This window comes from Nicotiana sylvestris, chromosome 11, assembly GCF_000393655.2.
Source record: "Nicotiana sylvestris chromosome 11, ASM39365v2, whole genome shotgun sequence".
Classification (NCBI taxonomy): domain Eukaryota; kingdom Viridiplantae; phylum Streptophyta; class Magnoliopsida; order Solanales; family Solanaceae; genus Nicotiana; species Nicotiana sylvestris.
The window spans coordinates 101,414,622-101,436,085 of record NC_091067.1 but is presented as its reverse complement, the minus strand read 5'-3'; the positions used below and the strand labels follow the sequence as shown (position 1 = coordinate 101,436,085).

The window sequence follows — 21,464 nt, the reverse complement described above, 5'->3', positions numbered from 1 at the left end:
GTCCGGGCGACTCGAAGTGAAGGTCGGACCCGGTTGAAGGAAACACAACTCGAGGAAGTAGATCGAAGGCCTGGCACGACCTACATCGAGGGCAGCACATTCTCTAAAACACTTAAGAAATAGCGAGAATTTCTCAAGAACACGTGGATCAGGGCATAAATTATAGGATAAGATCTGTATGAAATAGTACAAATCCATACTAGATTGCTATACAACTGTACCAATATAATTTTTTCCCACAATTGGAAATGTACCAAATTAGGGTTTTCCCTTCTTATATAAAGGGGACCTCAATCATCTTGTAAGACACATTATTCACTGCAATATACTATTCTACTCTGCTTTTCTTGTTTACCGTGCTCAACAAGTGTTCTTCAGCTTTATTATTTTTACTTTATTATTCATATTTCATTGCTCTTAGCTGACCTCGAGACCCCCAAGAAAGTCGAGCTCGAGGTCCTCATTGTTCTAGCAACACTGGTTTGATTCAGCAATTCTTCTTACTTAAATTTAATATTACTTGTATATTAACAAGTATTAGAATAAATCACATATCTTTAAAATTACAAATCACATTTAATTGTTACCCCATTTTTCGAGGTAAACAATGTGAAATAACTCTATTTCAAATTAAGGTTGAAATTAAGGTAAAATTTTATTAAAAAGGTGACAAGATTCTCGCAATCTTCTGTCCTAAACATATTTGGATTGAGTTTTTAGTTGTCTGATTGACTGATTGATTGACAAGCTATTCGCCAATCTCGCAATAGATCCTTTGTCTCTAAACCCAAAGGCGGGTAGTCCTTAATCGATCTGTTGACCAATTCTTTTTTAGAAAACTTTGAGTCACTTTATTTAAATTTTTTATTTTTTCCAGAATAATTTTTAAATCGAAAAATAAGTTAGATAGCATAAAAATCGTAAATATAAGACAAAACATAGTCCGAAACTTGCAAAATTGAACATATTGGCGTCTTTGGCCATGTAATATTATTTTAGTATGGTTAAACACTGACTTTTAATATTTACAAATTGTTAAGCTATAAGTATTTGTAAATAGTATTTTAGTTTCAAGTAAATATTGAAATCTTGATTCGAAGGTGTATGTCAACTCGTGATTTCTCCTTACAAATCTTTTAACTTTTACGGACTTCACTTATTTTAATTTAACAGATTCAATTTAAAATGCTACTATATCTTTTGAGATTTTAACTTATTTATACTACTTTTGAAATTCCTCAATATTAAAGTTTAACTTAATTACAGGTTGATATACAATTTACCAATTATATACAAAATAATATCTTAGAATCTAATCTTTCCATAAAAATTGCACGGGACGCCCTATTTGGTCGTCCTCATTTAACCTATACCTATCTTTTTTTAAAGTTTTAATGTGTACCCAGTTTTTAAACAACTTCGGCCATTTTTTCCTCCTCATTCTCCTCCTTCGTTTTCTTCTTCTATTAACAACTGAAAGGCACTATGACTAATTCTCTAATACTACCACCGTTCCATATATTTGACCAATTAGGCTCAAACTTCCTAGCCTTACTTCAAATTTATCGTCGAGAAAGATACTGCTAGCTTGAACATCTCTTCAACCAGAAAATACAGAATATAATTAGCTTGGTGTAGAACTTTACGATCACTTGAACTTAATAATGGTTCTGTTACAGACAAAAATCGTGTATATCATCATTTGAGGAGAAAATCAAGAATGTGAAAAAGTGAAAGAAACAAATACCTATGAACAAGGGGAGGATTACACTCATAGTGTAAATAGGCAAAAACTTCAGCTCTAGAGCTGAAGTTCGCCAGTTACAAACAAAAACTTCAGCTCTAGAGCTGAAGTTCGCCAATTACAAAACAAAAACTTCAGCTCTAGAGCTGAAGTTCGCCAGTTACAAAACAAAAACTCGCCAGTTACAAAAACAAAAACTTCAGCAAATAGAGAACAAAACTCCAGCTACTATGCTTAAGTTCAGCAATTACAAATAAAAACTTCAGCACACTTGCTACTTCAGTCCTGTCTACTAGAATGCTGAAGTTTTGCGTGATTGTCTTTGCTACTTCAGCCCCGTATGTTGAAGTTACGCGAAAAAGTAGGTACGTTTGCAATTTTTTTTGCAAAGCGGGCACAAGTTAAAACGTGACCCCAAAAAGCGGGTATAGATGCAAATGCCCCAATCTTTCCTATTTTTTCCCGTTCTTCTTCCTCATCCAACCTAGACGCTTAAGTTATGTGGCCCAGCAGTACCACCCAGAAGCTTGTTACATAGAAAGTCTAGGCTCATATTCCTTACCCCTCAACATTAAGCTTTTCTTCTATGAGTATGGACATCCAATTAGGCGATTAATGATAATTTAAATGAAAACTCTTTGAACGACACCGACAATTTGATGCTTGTTAATGGCAGTTTCTTTTTAACAATTTTGGAATTAGAACGTAATTGATATTGCGAAACTCTATTGACAATCATTAAAAAGTTACAAAGATTTGCATTTGAAATTAAAATTTTGTAAAATTATTATTCATTTGGATTGGAGGTTATTGCAAATGATTGAGAATATTTTTTGGAGTTTATACCTCAATTTTGAGAGAATTCAGTGAAGATTCAAGCTAGTTTTGATTGGAATTTTAGATTGAAACTCGAAGAAAAAGACATAAATAAATTGTATGTTGGGTGTAGAAACAACATACAAAATATATACAACTAATATAATTATATATAAATTGTAGGTTTTGACAAGATTCTATATAAAAAAAAAAAAATTGTATCTAAGTTGTAGATATATTGTAAATTTTGACCGAATTTATATATATTTTGTAAACAAATTTAGTTACTTTCTATAAATATAAAAACTTAGATAACCTAGATAAATCTATACTATATTAAAAGCACGAAGGCCCTTAGCGAAATGTCGTTTGTCTTTTTTACCCTTTTAAAATAAAGTTCACACTAGACAAAATAGTCATTTAATTATTTCCCTAATATTTAGTATTTTGAAGTCAACTAAAAATTTACTTATTAAGGTTTTCCTTATTTGAACGACTACACAAAAAAAATCTAAGTATATATCAAAATTAATTATATTTACCATATACAATATTATAATATTATAATACTAAAAACATGAATGTTTACGTATTATATTTTCTAAGAGGATGTGTATATAATTAATGGAAGGAAACGGCCAAACTTAAAATAGAATAGCTCGACCATAATTTGAAAACTAACAAAAGCAGCAAAATTTTGATATTAAAATAGCTATATAATTAAGCTCTTAATTAACTGATTAAAAATATTAAATTTAATTATTTTTCAAATTTACAAATAACTTTTGAAAGAAAACTTGACAATTGTTCTTCAGGTTCAAATAATCTAATATAAGAGGAGATAAAGATATATATATATATATATATATACACGATCTTATCATTTCATTTATTTATATTAAGCATATGCTAATTAATTCAAACATTAAGAAGACAATTAAATAACTTCGATGGGTGGGGACAAAGCGAGAAATCATAATAAAGCATATGAGAATTTATGTAGGACATGATTTTTCTTTTAAGCTAGCTAAATAGGGATTAACATTCATCATTTTTAGGATCTTGCTTTTTTTTCTATAATTTTTTTAATAACTCATGCACATTGGTTAATATGGATATGCAATATTTAAAAGTTATATATTCATGACTATAGAGTACACGCACAAAGCGCGTACACTATGACTAGTAAGTTTAAAATCTCGTATGTATACGAAAAAATCAATCTTTTTTCAATTTCAACTCCTATATACAAATACTATATATAATATGCCAATGTGTAATTGAATAGGGCCAGACCCAGCCCGCTAAGTTATGGGCTCTAAAGCTGGGTCTGATCCATTACTAGTCCGACCCGGCCCATTTGCAGGTCTTTCGAATTTATACTGATATCAAGCAGCTCCAGTAGAAAACAAAGCTTCTACGAGAGAGATTAACATCGACGATAATGAACCAGGCAGTGCAGAAGAACACTCTGTATGTCGGTAATCCCTCAATCACAACAACCCCATTTCTGTATCTGTTGTTTTCTTGTTGATTCTTGAATAATTTGTGGTATCTGCTGTGTGTGTGACAGGTGGATTGGCAGAGGAGGTAAACGAGGGAATACTGCACGCAGCATTCATACCCTTTGGAGATATTAAGGATGTGAAGACTCCATTGGATATGGCTACCCAAAAGCACCGTTCTTTCGGCTTTGTAACCTTCCTTGAGAGAGAGGATGCATCCGCCGCCATGGATAATATGGATGGCGCTGAGCTTTATGGTCGTGTCCTTACTGTAAACTATGCTCTCCCTGAGAAAATCAAGGGTGGTGAACAGGGTTGGGCCGCTCAGCCTAGTAAGTTCCACCTCTTCTATTCCCCACAAAAAGTAAAAATACAGCTTTTGGTTATCCTTGTACTACATATTGGGGTGAGGAAAAATTGGCCTTTTTATGTGATCTTTGACAATCCGCACCTAATGAGCTGTCTTTTGAGGTTGAGTTAGGCATAAGGTTCATTTCGTAGCAGATATGATTTCGTTTTATAGGATGCTGTTTGATTGAAATGAGATTTGGATGTTAATTTCACTTGTTTTATCATATGAGTGATAATAGAAGAAAATAGCCTTTCTGTTCCCTGGTTTCGGTCTAGTGGTAAGAGCCTAGCTAGTGATGTGTGCCTTAGGCGTACGTCAAGGTTCGAACCCTACTGCAGACAAAAAGCCGTGTATTAATAAGTGGAGAGGGTAGAGGAGTGGGTGCGCCTAGGTTCAAACCCTAATGCAGACAAAAAGCCGTGTATTTACGTGGAGAGGGTAGAGGAGTGGATCCATTATCCACCAAGTTTCAAAGGGCTTCATGTTGTTCTTGTTCTTATTACTTTTACCATGCTATTGCTCATAGCCTCATAGTTATTTGCTTATATGATAGAACTGGAATTGCGATAGCCAATATAAAGAAATGCGGTTCTCCAAAGATTTTACCAGGTTTCTTGGTGGTTATGGGGTTTTATTGATTAGAGTAGAACGGATACAAGGTATTCATATAGTTGACCTCAACTAATCTAGAATTGAGTAGTAGTTGATTGATTTGCTGATACAGTTGAACAACTTGTTATGTTTATAACAGGATATGGTCTGTTTCTCTTTCCTTTTATGTTTTTGTTCTTTTCTGATATATTAAGCTGAGTTAAAAAGCAAGGCACATCCCATGACTTCAAAGTAATACTTCGAAGCATCTATAGATTGAGAAGTATCTGCATTTATGCGCATTTTTTTTAAATAAAAAAAATGGAAAACTGGATCTCTTTGTTCCATACTACATTCTCAATGCCAAACGAGCTTCTCCTTTTCCCTCTTAGCTCAATATTCACATAGGTTGCCCATCTCTGCAGCTGTACTTTTCGTGTCTAATGCACGTGGTTTTGTAATTCAATATATGGAGAAAATTGTTTTTTTCATTCTTAGAGGGGACTGTTCCTGGTAAAATTTTAATCTTAATGATCATTTTAGCAGAAGGCATAGTACGAATTTGGATGACAACTTTTGTGTTTCCTACCCTACTCAACTTTGTCCCATAAAGCTTTTAGAAAAAAATGACCAAATGAAGAACAAGTAGCTAAAGAACCAAACAGCATGTTTTTAAATATTTCTTCTTATTCTGTTTTTAGTTAGTGATTGAAGTTCACTAAATTTTTCCTGCCCTATTTCCCTGCTATGATACCATATAGAAAGGTGGCTTTTATGTTGATATTGTAATTCGTTTGTATGAAAACAACTGTCTTTCTTCAATGTCTATATAATTTATTACCAGTGCCATTTGGAGAAGTAAGTCTTAAACCTGCTATATGTATTAATCAAGCATTTTTTTTTTGTTTTTTTAAAGTAATGGTTGTATCCTAACTAGCTTGCACACACTTCGGCTAATCCATGTATACTTGCTACCTTTTAACGACACAGTTATCTAGGAACTCTGTCTACCAAGGTTTAGATAAATGGAAAGAAATCACCTAGCGCTTTTTGATTCTATTGCAATTTGAACCCTGGTCTCTCATGGTCTATTTCAACTTTATTGACTGCTAGACCACACCTTGATTAATCAAGCAATTTTTCTATCCTTTTCCAATTTCATGGTATGCAGTTCAAGCATATAGGTCGCCCATTCTGATTTGTAGAAGAATCCAAGTACATGAAAAGATTAGCACTGTACCTGCCAAAAATCCTCAGTTTAGCATTTTGTGAACCTATTCTACTACTCCGCACTCCTGTATAGGAAAGGAAAAAGTTCAGCAAAAACCAAATTACATGCTTTTGCTATTTTCTTAGGAAAAACCTCGTCTACCACTACTTAGCCTAATCTCAAAACAAAGGTGACATTACTGTTGGATAATAAGGGTTGGGCTCTGAACTTGCATAGGCAACATTAATTCTACCGGTTGCTGGGATGTGAACAATTTTCAGCTTTTATGTCGAGTCATGCCCCTGTATGTGTGGATTCTGATTTTTCAGCAAATCTATTTAACTATATTCAAAAATATAATGCTGCGACTTTAGATTACAAGAGCAAAGGAAATCAAATAACATCACATTAAGGAGAACTTTTACTCTTCTTAAAATGCCTGACTACATAGATATTCTTTTGGGAAAATATCCACCAAGTAACTTTTGGCATTTCAAAAAAGGCAGCTAGCTTGAAAATTCAAAGATTTTCATTAACAGTCCATGTAATATAGGATAAACTAGGAAACTTTCTCCAATAGGACCTATGGTTCAAGTCCTATATCCTCCTAGATGAAGCAAGTGTGCTAGATGGTTTCAGAATAGAAATTTACATCATGTTTGAGGTCTTATCAATAAAGTAACTTCTCTCAGATTTAAATCCAAGGCCCTTTTTTGAATATTGTGCTATTCGGGCAAATTTTGATCTTTCTAACAGTTTAAGACATGCAAACAAAGGTGTAATAATTTGCATTATAACTAACAGATGCTGTTATCTGAGCTCGTTTAGGTCCCTCCATATACAATAAGCGGCAAGCAAATTCTTGTTGTGCACCTTTGAAGTTGTTTGTGAATTCACTCATCAAAAAATGATCTCAGTTGCTGAGTTTAAACATAGCATCTGATTTCTGCTTCCATATGTTTGTTGGTCAGTGTTAATAGTTAAATGAATGATAGCTTGGCGTTTTTTTTCTCAAGCTCTGCTTTCTTTAGACGATTTTGTTTGGAGAGCATTCATCTCTAGAACTGCTCTTTTGTTAGCTTTAGTTTCTCAGCGATCTGCATGATGTTTGATTGTGTGAATGTGCTCTTTGTATCTTTGTTTGATTAATGAGTAATGTTCCATTTGCCATTTGAAATTTGGAGTGTATTGTGCTGTTCTGTATGCTGACAGTCTTATATTTCCCTTAACTCAGTTTGGGCGGATGCTGACACATGGTTCGATAGACAACAGCAAGAAGAGGAAATGAAGCGCCTTCAGGAAGAGCAGAGGGCTGCAATGCAGGCTGCAGAGGAATTACATAGGAAAAAGATGGCCGAAGAGAGGGATGGGGAGAAGGATGAAGAAACAAATAAGCAAGACGACCCTATGGCAATGGCTGAAGCCGAGGTTTTAAAACAAAATGCTAGTTCTTAGTCATTCTGATGATTTAGCAGTCTTTTTTCAGACTTGTGTGGCGTATTTTAGGAACCCAGTTTGGTTAAACAATTCTACTGCGTTGATAAGTAATTTGCTCTTTTTCTTACTTGACTTGTATCTTATTGTCTTGACACAGTTTTAGCTGTCCTTATGCTACTAACTTTACCTTCCATAATTCGGTATGGAGAGTTGCTGCCTCAATCTCAATCAGCATAAATGATTGAACCCGACTGATTTGGAATTAAAGCATTAATTGATCGATTGATTTGTATAACTGAGTCACTCTAACAATGCCACTAACTGCATATATGCTGATGGATGGAAGTATATCAATCTGTATGTGGAGAATTCTGACTTAGTTTCATGTATCTGCTATAATATTTCTGCATCTCACATTAACTACTGCTGCTGGAACTTAGTTCTAAGGGAAAAGAAGATAGAGAAGAAAGTAAATCTTCCATTTTCCTCCAGTATGCTGGCAGCAACAGTCTGAACTTTTACCCAAATTTTTCCATTTTCATGAATTGTATGATTCAGAGTTAACTTGTTGACCATTTGTTTCTGGAAAATGGTTACATTTTCTAATAATCTTTTTAAAAATAAAAATCTTGTAATTTATCAAAGATGGAATCATATGAAACAAATTAGTAGATAAAATAAAATCTTCTAATAATTCAAAGTAGACCACTTGAAACTCTTGTTTTGGAAATGATTCTTTTCTGGCATAACCTGCTGTAGTTATAGCTCTGCTTGTAGACCATTTTCAAAGTTTGGTCCCAACTCCCTTTTAAAGGGAATAATAAATTACAGATTCAGTTTTTGAGGCTATCTTCCCTCCCTTGTGTTAAATGCATTCAGTAACTTCGTTTGAAATATTATTTAGCTTTCAGCACTAAAGGTATGCATTTACTTTGATCTGTGTGGGCACCAAAATTTCTGATGTTTTCCCCAATAAAAAGACAACCACCACATCAGAAGAGGAGACTGCAGGTGGAATACACTTGATCCATCACAAAAGCCTAATAACCTTTCTAATGAGAAAAGGCATTAAATTTTGGCAGTAAGGAAAGATGAATTGAAATAACCTGACAATGTACTAAGTTCCACATGCCTTCTGCAACATACATTTTTGACATGGAAAATCTGGTCCTACTCTGAATATTTTGTGCCTTCTAGTTTTGAGGCAGCTGCCTTATCCAGATACCACACTAATTTCCCTTTAGTTGGCTGGATCATCTTTGCGGGCGATGACAACGGACACTCAGGCCCGACATCATCAATTGCCAAATGTGCAGCTTCTGCTTTGCTGCTTCCAGTAACAACCACAACCACATTGGAGGCAGAGTTAATGACAGGCAAAGTGAAAGTAATCCTCTCCGGAGGGGGCTCGGGTGAGTCCGTTATAAAAGTCACCCATTCTGCTTTCTCATCAAGTATGTAATGATCAGGGAATAGAGATGCAATGTGGCCGTCAGGGCCCATCCCAAGAAGGATAAGGTCAAACTTGGGGCAGTCGCTAATGTCAGAAACGCTGATTACACGAGTCCTCACAAGCTGTCTTATGACAAACTCATAGTCTTCAGCAGCTTTCTCAGCTGACACTGTGTCGTTAATAGAATGTACATGGCTTGGAACAATAGGGACCTGAAAGGTGAAAGCACACCATAACTGAGAGACACAAAGCCAGACTTACACAACTAATATCAGTACCATAAACCAAATTCCTCTTGCCCTTATAACCGGCCAAACAGTTCATTAGGAATTTCAGTTGTATTAGGGGTGTAGGGCGATTGAAAACTGTTGATGGCGCACTAGGTGTTTTGTGCTGCGAGGGAGGCAGAGATTGAAATAAAGTCTTCGCCATTTAAGTGATCAAGCATTATGTTATTCTGTGTCTGTAGCATATAGTATAATTAAGTCTCTCCTATGACTGGTCCTATGTTCACAAATATATGCATCTCATTTCACAAAACGAATTACGCCTGATACCCATCCCCAGTTGGCTCAGTGTATTCAGTTCAAGAACCCCATGGCTTGGAGGATTCCCTGCATTTTTTACACGCATCGTATGTGGACAATTTTAACATGCCTATTCTTACTCCTGGAAGATTTTGATCTGTATTCTAGTGAAAGATTAAGATCTCGCTGCGGTAAACTCAATCATCAATAACAGAAATTTCTCAGAAGAGGTCTACTTTAAAGATCTCTTGACAAAGAACACAACTAACATGTATCACAATCCATAAAAGGAGAGCCATTGTTATGACAAAGAATATGATAGCCACCAAACTACTATTGAGGCTCACATCATTAATTCCAAGAAAAGGGTAAATCAACAAATTGTGTGCAGAATAAGTTGAAGCTAAGATGTTAATTTACCTTGGATAAAAAACCATCCTTGGCTAGCTTGTAATTACTATCAACATGATTCTTTCCCACGACACGTTCGTCCACCCAAAATATATACCACTTGGCCCAATCAACCGTTTTGCTATAAGGGGCTTCACATAGTTTTCTGCTTCCCCAGTATTTCAAACAAAATTTACTACCTTATAGAGAAGACAACAGAATAAATGTAAGCAGATAGAGAATGCACTTACATACCTCATTAAGCTGATGAGAGATCCACCGGATAACGCAATGGCAAATACTCCCCTCTCTTTCACAGAAGCTTCTGATAGTTCTGAAATATAGTCTGCCAGATCAGCACTTAGTTCATCCAAATACTCATAAATCCTCACCTCTCTTGCATCTTCTTTAGCTCCAGAAAGAGCCATCCTTCTCTAAAGGATGTTAGAGAATACTTCTCTTCTGCACAAATCACAACATACAAGAAGTGAACTGCAGGGAATGTATTCACTTCGATTCGCCTGACGAATAAAAACAAACAAGTATGCCTCAATCCCAAGCAAGTTGGTGTCGGCGATATGAATCTTCAGGGTCTATGTCGCCCATTTATGCTCGTCGCAATCCAACACTAATTTTTTCTCTCTCTCTCTCTCTCTCATTTCTGCTGCATATAAATTCACTGGACTGATAAATACATGCATAGCAATCCCATAATGCTCGTTAATGAAGTCAAAATACAGATTCACTAATTCTACGATTCCAAAGAAAATTACAGCCTTCTTATTTTTTGGTCAATTCTATGTTCTTGAAGTCTCTGTGAAAGAATTCAACACTAAAGCAAAATGACAATTCAGTAAACAATTTACATGTACCTCCCCTGTACATTACATAATTACAACAGTACAGCTGATCTTTGACATTTCAACTAGAACATTAACCACGCCTAGACCCTAAATTAGTTGTTGTTTGCTATACGAATCCTCAATAATTTGGCATTCTCAAAACTAAAAGCCTATTCATCAACAACCTAAAAGTGGTAACAGTGGATAGAGAGTAACAATCAAACAAGTAGTGCATATAAAACAACCAAAAGGGAAAATAAAATAAGTTGAAGAAGTACTTGAAAACCTTGAATCAAGTACATGCAAGTCAAGAGAAGTTTCACAAACATCATTACAGACAAGACCCAGATCAGAAAAAACTTCACCCTTTATCATCAATAAACTTGGGATCACAAAGCCCAGCAAGTAAACGTAGAGTGTTAAAAAAAAAAGATTCTTAGAATCATAAATCCATTCAATATTTTTATATTTCTGCAACCAGAACCACTGAACCAAGACAGAGAAGGACAGAGTGTCTTACAGAGATGAGAATGCAGAGAAAAGGGAAAATGGAAAATGGGTATCAGCAATTTCAGATTTTCAGTACAGTAATAAATATGTATAGACAAACAGATACCCACACACACCAACACCATAAGTAAGCTAATAATATGTGACATATTTTCCTGAATATAAATATGACATACACAGGAGAATTTACTTTCTGGGGTTCCACGTGCATCCAATAATCACGACAAAAAACTCTCTCCAAAGTAAGCGGATGATTATCTACTTCTGAATAAGCAGATAGGATAAATAAGGAAATAAATTGATTTCTTTCCTACATCTTCTGCTGAATTATCTCGCGATTGATTAATTAAATAATTTAAATTTATATCTACAAAGAAACAATGATCACGGTACCAGTATGAATGAGATATCATGTTTTGGTGATGGTACTAAGTTATGTGGTGTTTGGATTAACTTATTTTAAGTTATTATTTGTTTTTAAGTATTTTTTTTTTGTCGTATTTGGTAATGATAAAAATATTTAAAAATAATTATTTTTTGGCATAAAAATACAAAAATAAATTAAAAGCCAAAAATTGAATATTACTAACTTATGACTTTCAGCTGTTAGCTTATAAATTACTTCTTAAAAGCCTATTCAAACACGCTCTTGAGAAGTTTTATTTTGTGTCTCATACAACTTACACTAGTTGTATGAGGCTCCTTTTTGTCTCACAAATTTGTGAACCCCAATCTTATACTTTTGGGTCTACAAAAATCAATTTGGGTCCATAAAACTGTGAGATAAAAATATTGCCTCGTACAACTAACGAGACAAAAAATAAAATTTTCTTGTTCAAGTGTATCAATTTGACAATTGAATTGCACCATATTTATTTGAATATTTTAATCTAGGTAATGATTATCTTCCTTTAGCTTCTCTCTCGCCCTTTTAGCTTTATTTATTATGTGTTTTTTTAATTCTTATCTGGCTGTCTCCAGTCTCCACATAACCAGCCTAGTTGTCGCTTTATACAAGTCAGGAAAATGTACCTTACAATTTACATTACATGTCAATTCCTTATTCTTGAAACCTCAAAGTAAAAAACTGAGGAAATGTGCCTTTATGGACATTTACAGTATTAAGATTAACAATAACAACAATAATAAATCCAGTATAATCTCACATAGTGGGAATTGGGAAGGATAGTATATACGTAAACCTTACTTCAACCTTATGGACATAGAGAGATTGTTTGCAATAGACCCTCAGCTAAGAAAAGCATAAGCACTACATTAATGAAAAAAAAATAAGAACGGACAACACCGAGAAGCCAGTAAAAGCAACATAAATAACAAAAAGATAGTAATGTCACGCTCCGAACTCAGGGAGCGTGACGGGCGCCCAACGAAGATACCCCAGTCGAGCAAGCCTGCACAATGCCGTCTACCCAACTCACCCATGAATAAAGAAAAGATACATTTTATTAATTAGACAGTAAGAGGTCATGTGAACAACACCAATTCATTGCCATTAGTTACTTCATTAACAAGTCTCCAAAATAGTACACTACACAACCATAGTTTGAAGTGTAACATGTGATGCAATTACAACATTTTTAGTTTAGCTTTCCCAAAACAAGATACAACCCACACTATGTCTACGGAGCTTTTAACAGAAATAAAAAAGTGTTACGACAGTGCCGACAACAAGGCCTCGGCTATATATCAAAATGCTATGTACAAAGGACAAGAGATACAAGACCCCGAAATGAAGTAGGGTTCATCAAGTCAGCTAAGGATATGGTGTAGTACTATCACTGGTCAATGTCACCTGCTGTAGAACTACCTGCATCTATTAATCTTGTAGCGCCCTCGGCAAAAGGGACGTTAGTACATATGGAATAGTACTAGTATGAAAAATTAAACATCCCTTCAATAGAACGAGTAACAGTACAACGAGAAAGAAACATGGAATTAATGAGGGCCTTAAACAATATTAAAGTATCAAGTTAGGAGAAAGGATAAATTTCAAGCAAGTTTCAATACTTTTAAGTTGGGATATCTTTAGTACCGATATACCACCGTATTTTTAGCACGGAGTCCGATCTCAATCCGATCGGCTAAGCTGTCTCATCACGAGATGTCCACTCACAACACCACCATGTGCGCAGTATGTCATCCGATCTCAGCCCGATCGGCTAAGCCGTCTCACCATAATGTCGTGTGGGTCGACGTCACCTCACATTCTGCTAGCAATCATCACATCCCATTTAAGGGGAATTATCTCAACACATCAATCTCATCCCATATTCGGGGAAAAATCTCACCACCTCACATGAGAATGTTACCCCTCACTCACTCTTACACCGGCACGTGTAGTTTCAGGGTTAGGTTATTTCAATCTAACCTTCCTCGGTGACTAAACGATACTCCCAAAGCATTTATTATTTAAAGAATTTATAGCTCATTTTTATGTCTTTTCCACGTCTCTTCATTTCATTGGCACCAATGGCTCCAAATGTAATATCATTCTTGGCACGTTGGCCGTATTTCTTATTTCATGCTCACCTCTTTTACTTTCAAACATCATCATGGATTATCAACAATAAGACCTTTCTATTCAAGACTTCAAATATATAGGTGAGCAAATAAGAGTCTTAAGCACATTGAGATTTCTTACACAATTTAGCATAATGGCTTTCATTTGAAACACGACTTGAAGTCATAACATGTTAATACACATCCCATACTTAGATCACATTCCCGAAGGGTAACATAATAAGATAAGAGCATTCAGAACACATTTTGAATATATAACTTTCAACACAAAGCTTATTACGAATAATCAAATTTATAATGAACAACTCGGGACTTACAGGAACATCGTGGGATTCAATTCTAAGAGAAAAATTTAGCCAACATACCTAGCTTGAGCTTCCTTTAATTTACTATAACGTTCTGAAACTCCTAGCGACTTCAATCTAATTAAAGACATGACAAAATTTAACTATAAATAGGAAGATTCTCGGGGGTTCAGCTCATTTGAGCATTTTATGCGGTCCGCAAAATGGGCCCAAAAGTGATGCCCAAAACTGGGCTGCCCTGGTTCAGTCTGCGATAAGGTCTGCGGTCCGCAGACCAGTTCTGTGGCCGCAAAATAGACCGCAGAATCACCCTCCGAATTTCTTCATGCTAATTCTGCGAGGAAGTGCGCCCCGCAAAACTATTATGCGGTCGCATAGTTGACCACAAAATGACCTTGCCCATTTTTCTGTTTCACTCCGCTGCGGATCCGCGATCCGCGGAGTAGTTCTGCGGTCTCATAATGCACCGCAGAAATGCCCTATTCTGAAATAATTTTTTCGTCAACTCCCCAATGCACTGTTCAACCCAAAAAGCCGCAAAGAATTTCTACCATCATCAAACACGCAAGCCTACCTTCGCGTCACGAAACCCCGGGTTCTAGGTGAAATTTTACGGGCCTTACAAGTAAGATGACCAAAATGTAAGAGACCACAAGTAGTCATATAAACCTAATACCAACAGAATATGAAAGTACGATCTAATACTACCGATACGAACAATCTAGAATATATAACCTACTATCCTAATCCTCGACCTCTACACTTTCCTATCAAGGGTCATATCCTCGGTTAGCTGCAATTGCGCCATGTATTGCCTAATCACCTCTTCCTAATTATGCTTTGGCCTACCCCTACCTCTCCTTAGGTCCTTCAATGTCAACCCCGCATACCTCCTTACCGGGGCGTCTGTATTCTCCTCCTCATATGTCCAAACCATCTAAGCCTTGCTTCCCCCATCTTGTTCTCAATAGAGGACACACCCACCTTGTCCCAAATAACTTCATTCCTATTCCTATCTAACTTAGTGTGCTCGTACATCCATCTCAACATTCTCATCTTTGCTACCTTCATCTTCTGGGCATAGGAGCTCTTGACTGCCCAACACTCAGCCACATACAATATAGTCGGTCTGACCATCGCGCTCTATAGAACATATATTAAGTTTTGGTGGCACCTTCTTGGCACACAAAATACCAGAAGCAAGTCTCCATTTCATCCATCCCGCCCCAATACGATGTGTGATATCTTCATCAATCTCACCATCCCCATGTATAATAGACCCAAGGTACTTAAAACTTCCACTCGTAGGGATGACTTTTGAATCCAGCCTTACCTCTCCTTCTACTATCTGAGTCGCACCACTGAACTTACACTCCAAGTATTCTGTCTTGGTCCTGCTCAACTTGAAACTTTTAGACTCCAGAGTCTGCCTCCATATCTCTAATCTCACGTTAACACCGTCTCGCGTCTCGTCAATCAAAATAATTTCATCTGCAAATAATATGCACCACGACACCTCCTCTTGGATGTGGCGCGTCAGTACGTCCATCGCCAGGGCAAACAAAAAAGGTCGGAGTGCCAACCCTTGGTGCAACCCCATCATGACCGGAAAATGATCTGAGTCCCCTCCTACAGTCTTCACCCGGGTCTTTGATCCATCATAAATGTCCTGAATCTCCCTAATGCAACCCTATTTACAATGTTGAAATTAAGAAAATATTTTTTTTAGATTTTCTATACGTAAAAGGTAGATATCTTATGTGTAAAAGCAAATCTTCCACGTGTAAAAAAAAAAAAGAAGATAAAGTCATCAAACTAAAAATAATTTTATAATGACCCACACAACCATTTGACCTCGTTCGCAGTTTAACATGACTTAATATTTTTAGGTCAAACTTTATATATAGAGTTGAATATACATTAAATAGATATAGATAAAGTTAGATATACATATCAGAACTCAATCTTCACTTCAAGAAAGTATCTAAATTCTGGATTTGTTACTGTCACTCCCCCTTCTTTTATTATTATTATTATAATTATTATTAGAAGCATAATGTAGAGTAGTCCAACAACTTGATCGGCTTTCTTGTTAGGAGTCCTGGCCTGATAGTAACAGGCATTTGTAGTTTGGTCATAACATTGTATTTTCTAAATGAATCACAGAACCGGGTATCAAACAAATCATCTACGTTTTTAAATAATTTTAGATGCTTTTCTATAATTGTTTTGAATCTTTTGATACTTTTAGGTTTGTGCAATTCACTTTTCTTGAAGTCCTTTGAAAAATTAGGTATAAACTTGTATTCTGGTTTTCCTTTACGTGCTTCATCACATGACCGTAAAATAAAGAAGTATGTCATTTCAAGAACCAAATATTATGCCACCTTTCCCTGTGTTTGTATAAAAGTAATCATGTTATAAGCCATTATTTTCTTTAGTTCCTCCAACCTCCATCCGGGACAGAGCTAGGAGCACAATGGGTTGGGTTCATTCGAATCCATTCCCAGAAAATTATACTTTATATATAAATATAAAATTATTTTTATGTATATATAATAGATGTTAAATCCCCTAAGTACAACCAACAAGCTTTTCGCGTGTTTATTTCTTTATAGTTTTAATCTCCTTAATAAAAATGTTGATCTCATAACTGTGAGCTCCCCACCACTGAAAATTAAAAAACGGAAAAGGTCCAAAAATATCCTTAACTATTCGAAATAGCTCAAAAATATCCCTCGTTTGTTTTTGGTGCCAAATATATCCCTGCTGTCTATGTTTTGGCCCAAAAATGTCCCGCAGCCGTTAGTTTTGCCATTAAAGTTGACATGGCAGTTCAGCTGGGTTAGAATTGCTTACATGGTCGTCCACCTAAACAATCCATATGTGAAAATTATTTTTTCAAAAATTTTATTTTTCCAGAATTTTTTAATAAAATATAAAATCAACATTTATTCTGAAAAAAGTAAAAAATTTCGAAAAAAATATTTATTTCGGATTTTTTTAATTAAAATACAAAATCAACACTTATTCCGAAAAAAGCAAAAAATTTACGAAAAAATTATTCTTGATTGGGGTTTATGATCTGATTAAAAAAACTCCATTGTTCTCCTTTATGAATTTCGGAGTTATGTTTTTGAATGCTTTTGAATCCAGTAATAGCGTAGTTATGTCTTGAAATATTATCCCTGTATAATTTCAATCCCATTCTTTAGCTCCAAAAAAATAATTAACACACAACGTTTACAAGAAAAAAATTAAAACTTTATTTGTATAACAACAAAGACACCGGTTTCTTAATCCTAAACAACTTGGGGTCGGTTATATGAATTCTCGATATCTATAATCATAAATTCACAAAAGAGAACAATGGAGTTTTTTAATCAAATCATAAACCCCAATCAAGAATAATTTTTCGTAAATTTTTTACTTTTTTTGGAATAAGTGTTGATTTTGTATTTTAATTAAAAAATTCCGAAATAATTTTTTTTTTCGAATTTTTTTACTTTTTTCAGAATAAATGTTGATTTTGTATTTTATTAAAAGTTTCTGGAAAAAATAATTTTCACATATGAATTGCTTAGGTGGACGACCATGTAAGCAATTCTAACCCAGTTGGACTGACATGTCAGCTTCAACGGCAAAACTAATAGTTTAGGGGTATTTTTGGGCCAAAACATAGACGGCAGAGATATTTTTGACACCAAAAATAAACGAAGGATATTTTTGAGCTATATTAAAGGGGTTTGGAATCTAAAGCCATTATTTTCAAACAACAGTGAAAAATTGGAGTTCAAAAGTAAAAGATATGTAGAGAGCTCCAAACAAATGAAAACCCCACATCATGACATATCAAGACTTCCTCTACCCCAGTTTCAGGAATCTAACATTATCAAGTCCCTGCCATTTATTTATTTATTTATTTATTTTTATTTTAATTTATGATGGACACACGTTAGAATTTACTCCATTTGGGAAAGAAAGCATGAGACGTGACCAATATATTTGGATTTTGATATTTTTCCTATTTGATTCTGATTATCGCAAAATAAATTATATTTGTACACCTCATGTTCTTAAACCTTTGCATAATTCAAATAAGTTTCCATTTGAGTCTGTTAAGATTGCAGTTAGGGGGATAAAAAGAGTGTTTGTTTTGCAAATAAATATAATGCCTTTTACTAATTGCCTCTTTGGCTCTTTGTCTTTGCAAGTTTTATTCATGTGAAGAATTTTTATTTTTTTGGTTTTTGATTTGCTATCTTCCTTTAATTTCTTGCAATTACAAGTCACAAGGAACCACTGAATTGTGTTTTTATATTTTGAACTTCTCTGATGGTTCATATTGAGCTAATTGGAGCATAAATATCACTTGACATTTATTTATTAATTACAAAAATAAGGTAATAAAATTACCCTTACTTGATTTTGATCCTACTGACTTCTATTGGTTGTTCCTGTAAGAATTTAGCAAATTTCACATTAACCATTTAGAGCCTATTTGGACATAAGAAATTTTCCCTTTTTATCAAAAACAAATTACTTTTTTTCGAAATCAGCATTTGTTCATAAAATTTTCAATTTTCACTTGAAGATGCATTTTAGAAATTTTTGAAAATTTGAGAAACTCCAAAAAATTATTTTTCAAAATTTTCACTCAGATCACTCATAAAACTTCAAAAACGACCCAAAATTAAATACATGTCCAAACAAAACTCTACTTTTAGGTTGGGAATATAATGCATCCTTCATTTTACTGATCCCAAGGTCAACGATGAAAATAAGATAATTATTGTCGGAGCTTCAAAAGATAAAGAATAACCTTGAGTTAGTACTGAATTATAACAATTCTTTTCCCAGCAATGAAATTTATATCAAACAAAGAAACAAGGAGGAATTAATGGTTTTTGTCTACGATGGGTTGTGAATCTATTGCTACTTGGGGCTAGTTAGCCATTTATATTGCGCGGTCCACTTTAATTAATTTTTTAATTTTTTTTGTAGTCCATAATATTTGACTTTTTTATATATCAAAAAGGAATTAACTTCTTCTTCTTTTGTTTTTTGAAAAAGTTGCCCTTGGAGTAATTTAGGGGTATCTGTTATACTTCCAGTGAACAAATTAAAAAGATAGTACTCCCTCCGGTGCACAATAAGTGACCAATTTGCTTTTTTATTTTGGTCCAAAATAAGTGTCCATTTATATAATCAAGAAAATATTCAATTTGTTTTTCCAAAATTACCCTTATGTACGTATCCCTAAAAAGTCATTTACTCCTCACATTTGAGAAGAGAAGTAAGTACTACTTGCAACATTTAGTGAAGCGTAGTTTAGTCACACTAACTATTTTCGCCTATAATTTAGTATTTGCTTAATGGGTGTGCCCAAAGTAAATTGGTCACTAGTTGTGGACCGGAGGAAGTAAAGATTAATATGGTCAATTTTATTAATTAATATTATAAAATAGATTCCTTAATATGCGTGAAAACAACCCAAAATAAATCAGTTAATGTAGACTAGAAAGAGTACCTTTCTTTTAAGTATGTCCAGGGGCGGATCTATAGCTTTAATAATGGGGCACGTAAATTTATGGTTCCTCCGCTAAACTATATATTTTATGTACATATTTTCTAGAATTGGTTCAACATTATGTATTGGGGCACACAGAGGCGGATCCGGGATTTGAGCACGGCGGGGGCACCACTGTATCCTAATCACTAGCGATAAAATTCGGCGTGCAACTCTTTGAAAACTTAATGATTATAATGACTTATCATCCAAGTATAAACAAAAAATTCTAAAGAAAGGAAGCACCGAACAAAGAGAGATCTTTGCAAAGTGGGTGTTATAGAAAGGAAAAATGTTTGATTAAGCATGTTTCACACTTTAAAATTTCTAGCTTATTTTTAATAAAAAAGGAGTCATGATCAAAAGAGCATTCAAACTTTAAAGAAATCAAGATTAAGGGTATGTTGATAGTAAAAAAAACTAAAGAAGAATCTTAAACTCGTAGTTTCCATTGCTAAGTCGGAGTCAAAGTGATTGATGAAGAAAGTTGTGACATAAGAATTTGTATTATTCTATTTGTGGAGTGAAACTTTTAATTTTAAGGCATGAATTTGAAAAAAATAATAATTAACTATTATGTATTAGAAGTTAGAACTAAACTATAATTAAATTCAAAAAAAAAAAGAATAAAGAATAAATTAAAACAATTTGTTATTAAGTATATAAAGCTATGTTGTATTCATTCAATGAGCTAAAAATACTGAAGGAGGGACTCGAACCCGGATCATTCAGCAAACAAGGGACTTTAAGCCACCCAGAAAAAACACTTCTTCCGTCAGCCTTTTTATTTCAAGGGGCACAACTAAAATATTTAAGGGGTCATATATATATATATATATAAAACATATATATACAAGATTTTTGCCGAGACTAACGGGGTCTCGTAACCCCTCTACATGCAATGTAGGTCCGCCTCTGGGTGCACATGTTCTATAAAGGTTGAATGGTGCACTTGGTTCAGTACTTAATTATTTATTCAAAAGAGATTGGGATCAATTCCCACTTAACATTTTTTTCTTCATTCTTTTAGTGGTGCACCCATATTCGAGAAATTCTAGATTCGCCTCTGAGTATGTCCTTATGAAAGATCAGGTATGGACTTCTATTTTTTCTTTTCTTTTGCATGTTTGCTATGAATGCATGACTAACTAATTATAACTAAAATGTGAAAATGAACTATGCCATTTCAATGCATTATGAGTATTCGTTTTTCACAAAGAACCAAAGTTTATGTCATCTTTCATTGTGTTTGTAGACAAGAAATCATGTCACCCATCATTTTCTTCAGTTCATCCCCACCTCCACCACCTTTGAAAATAAAAGAACAGAGAACAAAAGTATAAGAGGAAGAAATCATGAAATATCATAGGTAATTTTGGAATCTCAAGCCATCATTTTCAAACAACAGTAGCAAAATAGAGAGTTGTTAACTAATAAAAACCCCACTATCATGACATATCAAGAATACTTCCTACCCCAGTTTTAGGAATCTAACATTATTAAGTCCTACCATTTCTTTTCTATTTTTTTTTTCCAATTTTTATGATGGAGACTTTGTACTATTTACTCCATTTTGGAAAGAAAACATGAGTTACAAATACTATCTTTGCCTTGACATTTTCCCCTATTTAATTTTATTCTAACTTCGGTTAAACATAATTATTGAAATTAT

At 34.5% G+C, this 21,464-nt stretch overlaps 2 protein-coding genes across 6 annotated transcripts; one reads left to right on the top strand and one right to left on the bottom strand.

Annotated features, from left to right (window-relative positions):
- The first annotated feature begins 3,946 nt into the window (after positions 1-3,946).
- On the top strand, positions 3,947-7,782 carry LOC104220179 (uncharacterized). The gene is made up of 3 exons (XM_009770999.2): positions 3,947-4,041; positions 4,134-4,397; positions 7,453-7,782. The coding sequence occupies exons 1-3, from the start codon at positions 4,005-4,007 to the stop codon at positions 7,671-7,673; spliced, it is 522 nt and encodes a 173-aa protein (XP_009769301.1). The 5' UTR covers positions 3,947-4,004; the 3' UTR covers positions 7,674-7,782.
- An 817-nt stretch (positions 7,783-8,599) lies between these two features.
- Positions 8,600-11,753, bottom strand: LOC104220178 (probable 6-phosphogluconolactonase 2). 5 transcript variants are annotated; one of them, XM_009770998.2, is made up of 4 exons: positions 11,568-11,753; positions 10,281-10,487; positions 10,056-10,191; positions 8,600-9,320 (listed from the first exon to the last, which is right to left on the bottom strand). In XM_009770998.2, exons 2-4 carry the CDS (start codon positions 10,451-10,453, stop codon positions 8,826-8,828), a joined length of 804 nt encoding a protein of 267 aa, XP_009769300.1. In that variant the 5' UTR covers positions 10,454-10,487; positions 11,568-11,753; the 3' UTR covers positions 8,600-8,825. The 5 variants fall into 5 exon arrangements, with proteins under 5 accessions (XP_009769300.1, XP_009769299.1, XP_070018528.1 ...); XM_009770997.2 differs by having other exon boundaries at positions 11,554-11,752; XM_070162427.1 differs by lacking the exon at positions 11,568-11,753 and adding an exon at positions 11,388-11,525 and having other exon boundaries at positions 10,281-10,686.
- Between the last annotated feature and the right edge of the window lie 9,711 nt (positions 11,754-21,464).

What these genes read in the sequence shown, in the direction of transcription:
- LOC104220178 (XM_009770998.2), bottom strand. Translation starts at nt 10,453, where the DNA reads ATGGCTCTTTCTGGAGCTAAAGAAGATGCAAGAGAGGTGAGGATTTAT. An exon ending in TCTCTCATCAGCTTAATGAG is followed by an intron (nt 10,192 to 10,280) that starts GTATGTAAGTGC and finishes CTGGGGAAGCAG; the next exon opens with AAAACTATGTGAAGCCCCTT. An exon ending in AGGATGGTTTTTTATCCAAG is followed by an intron (nt 9,321 to 10,055) that starts GTAAATTAACAT and finishes TTCACCTTTCAG; the next exon opens with GTCCCTATTGTTCCAAGCCA.
- LOC104220179 (XM_009770999.2), top strand. Translation starts at nt 4,005, where the DNA reads ATGAACCAGGCAGTGCAGAAGAACACTCTGTATGTCG. An exon ending in GAAGAACACTCTGTATGTCG is followed by an intron (nt 4,042 to 4,133) that starts GTAATCCCTCAA and finishes TGTGTGTGACAG; the next exon opens with GTGGATTGGCAGAGGAGGTA. An exon ending in GGGTTGGGCCGCTCAGCCTA is followed by an intron (nt 4,398 to 7,452) that starts GTAAGTTCCACC and finishes CCCTTAACTCAG; the next exon opens with TTTGGGCGGATGCTGACACA.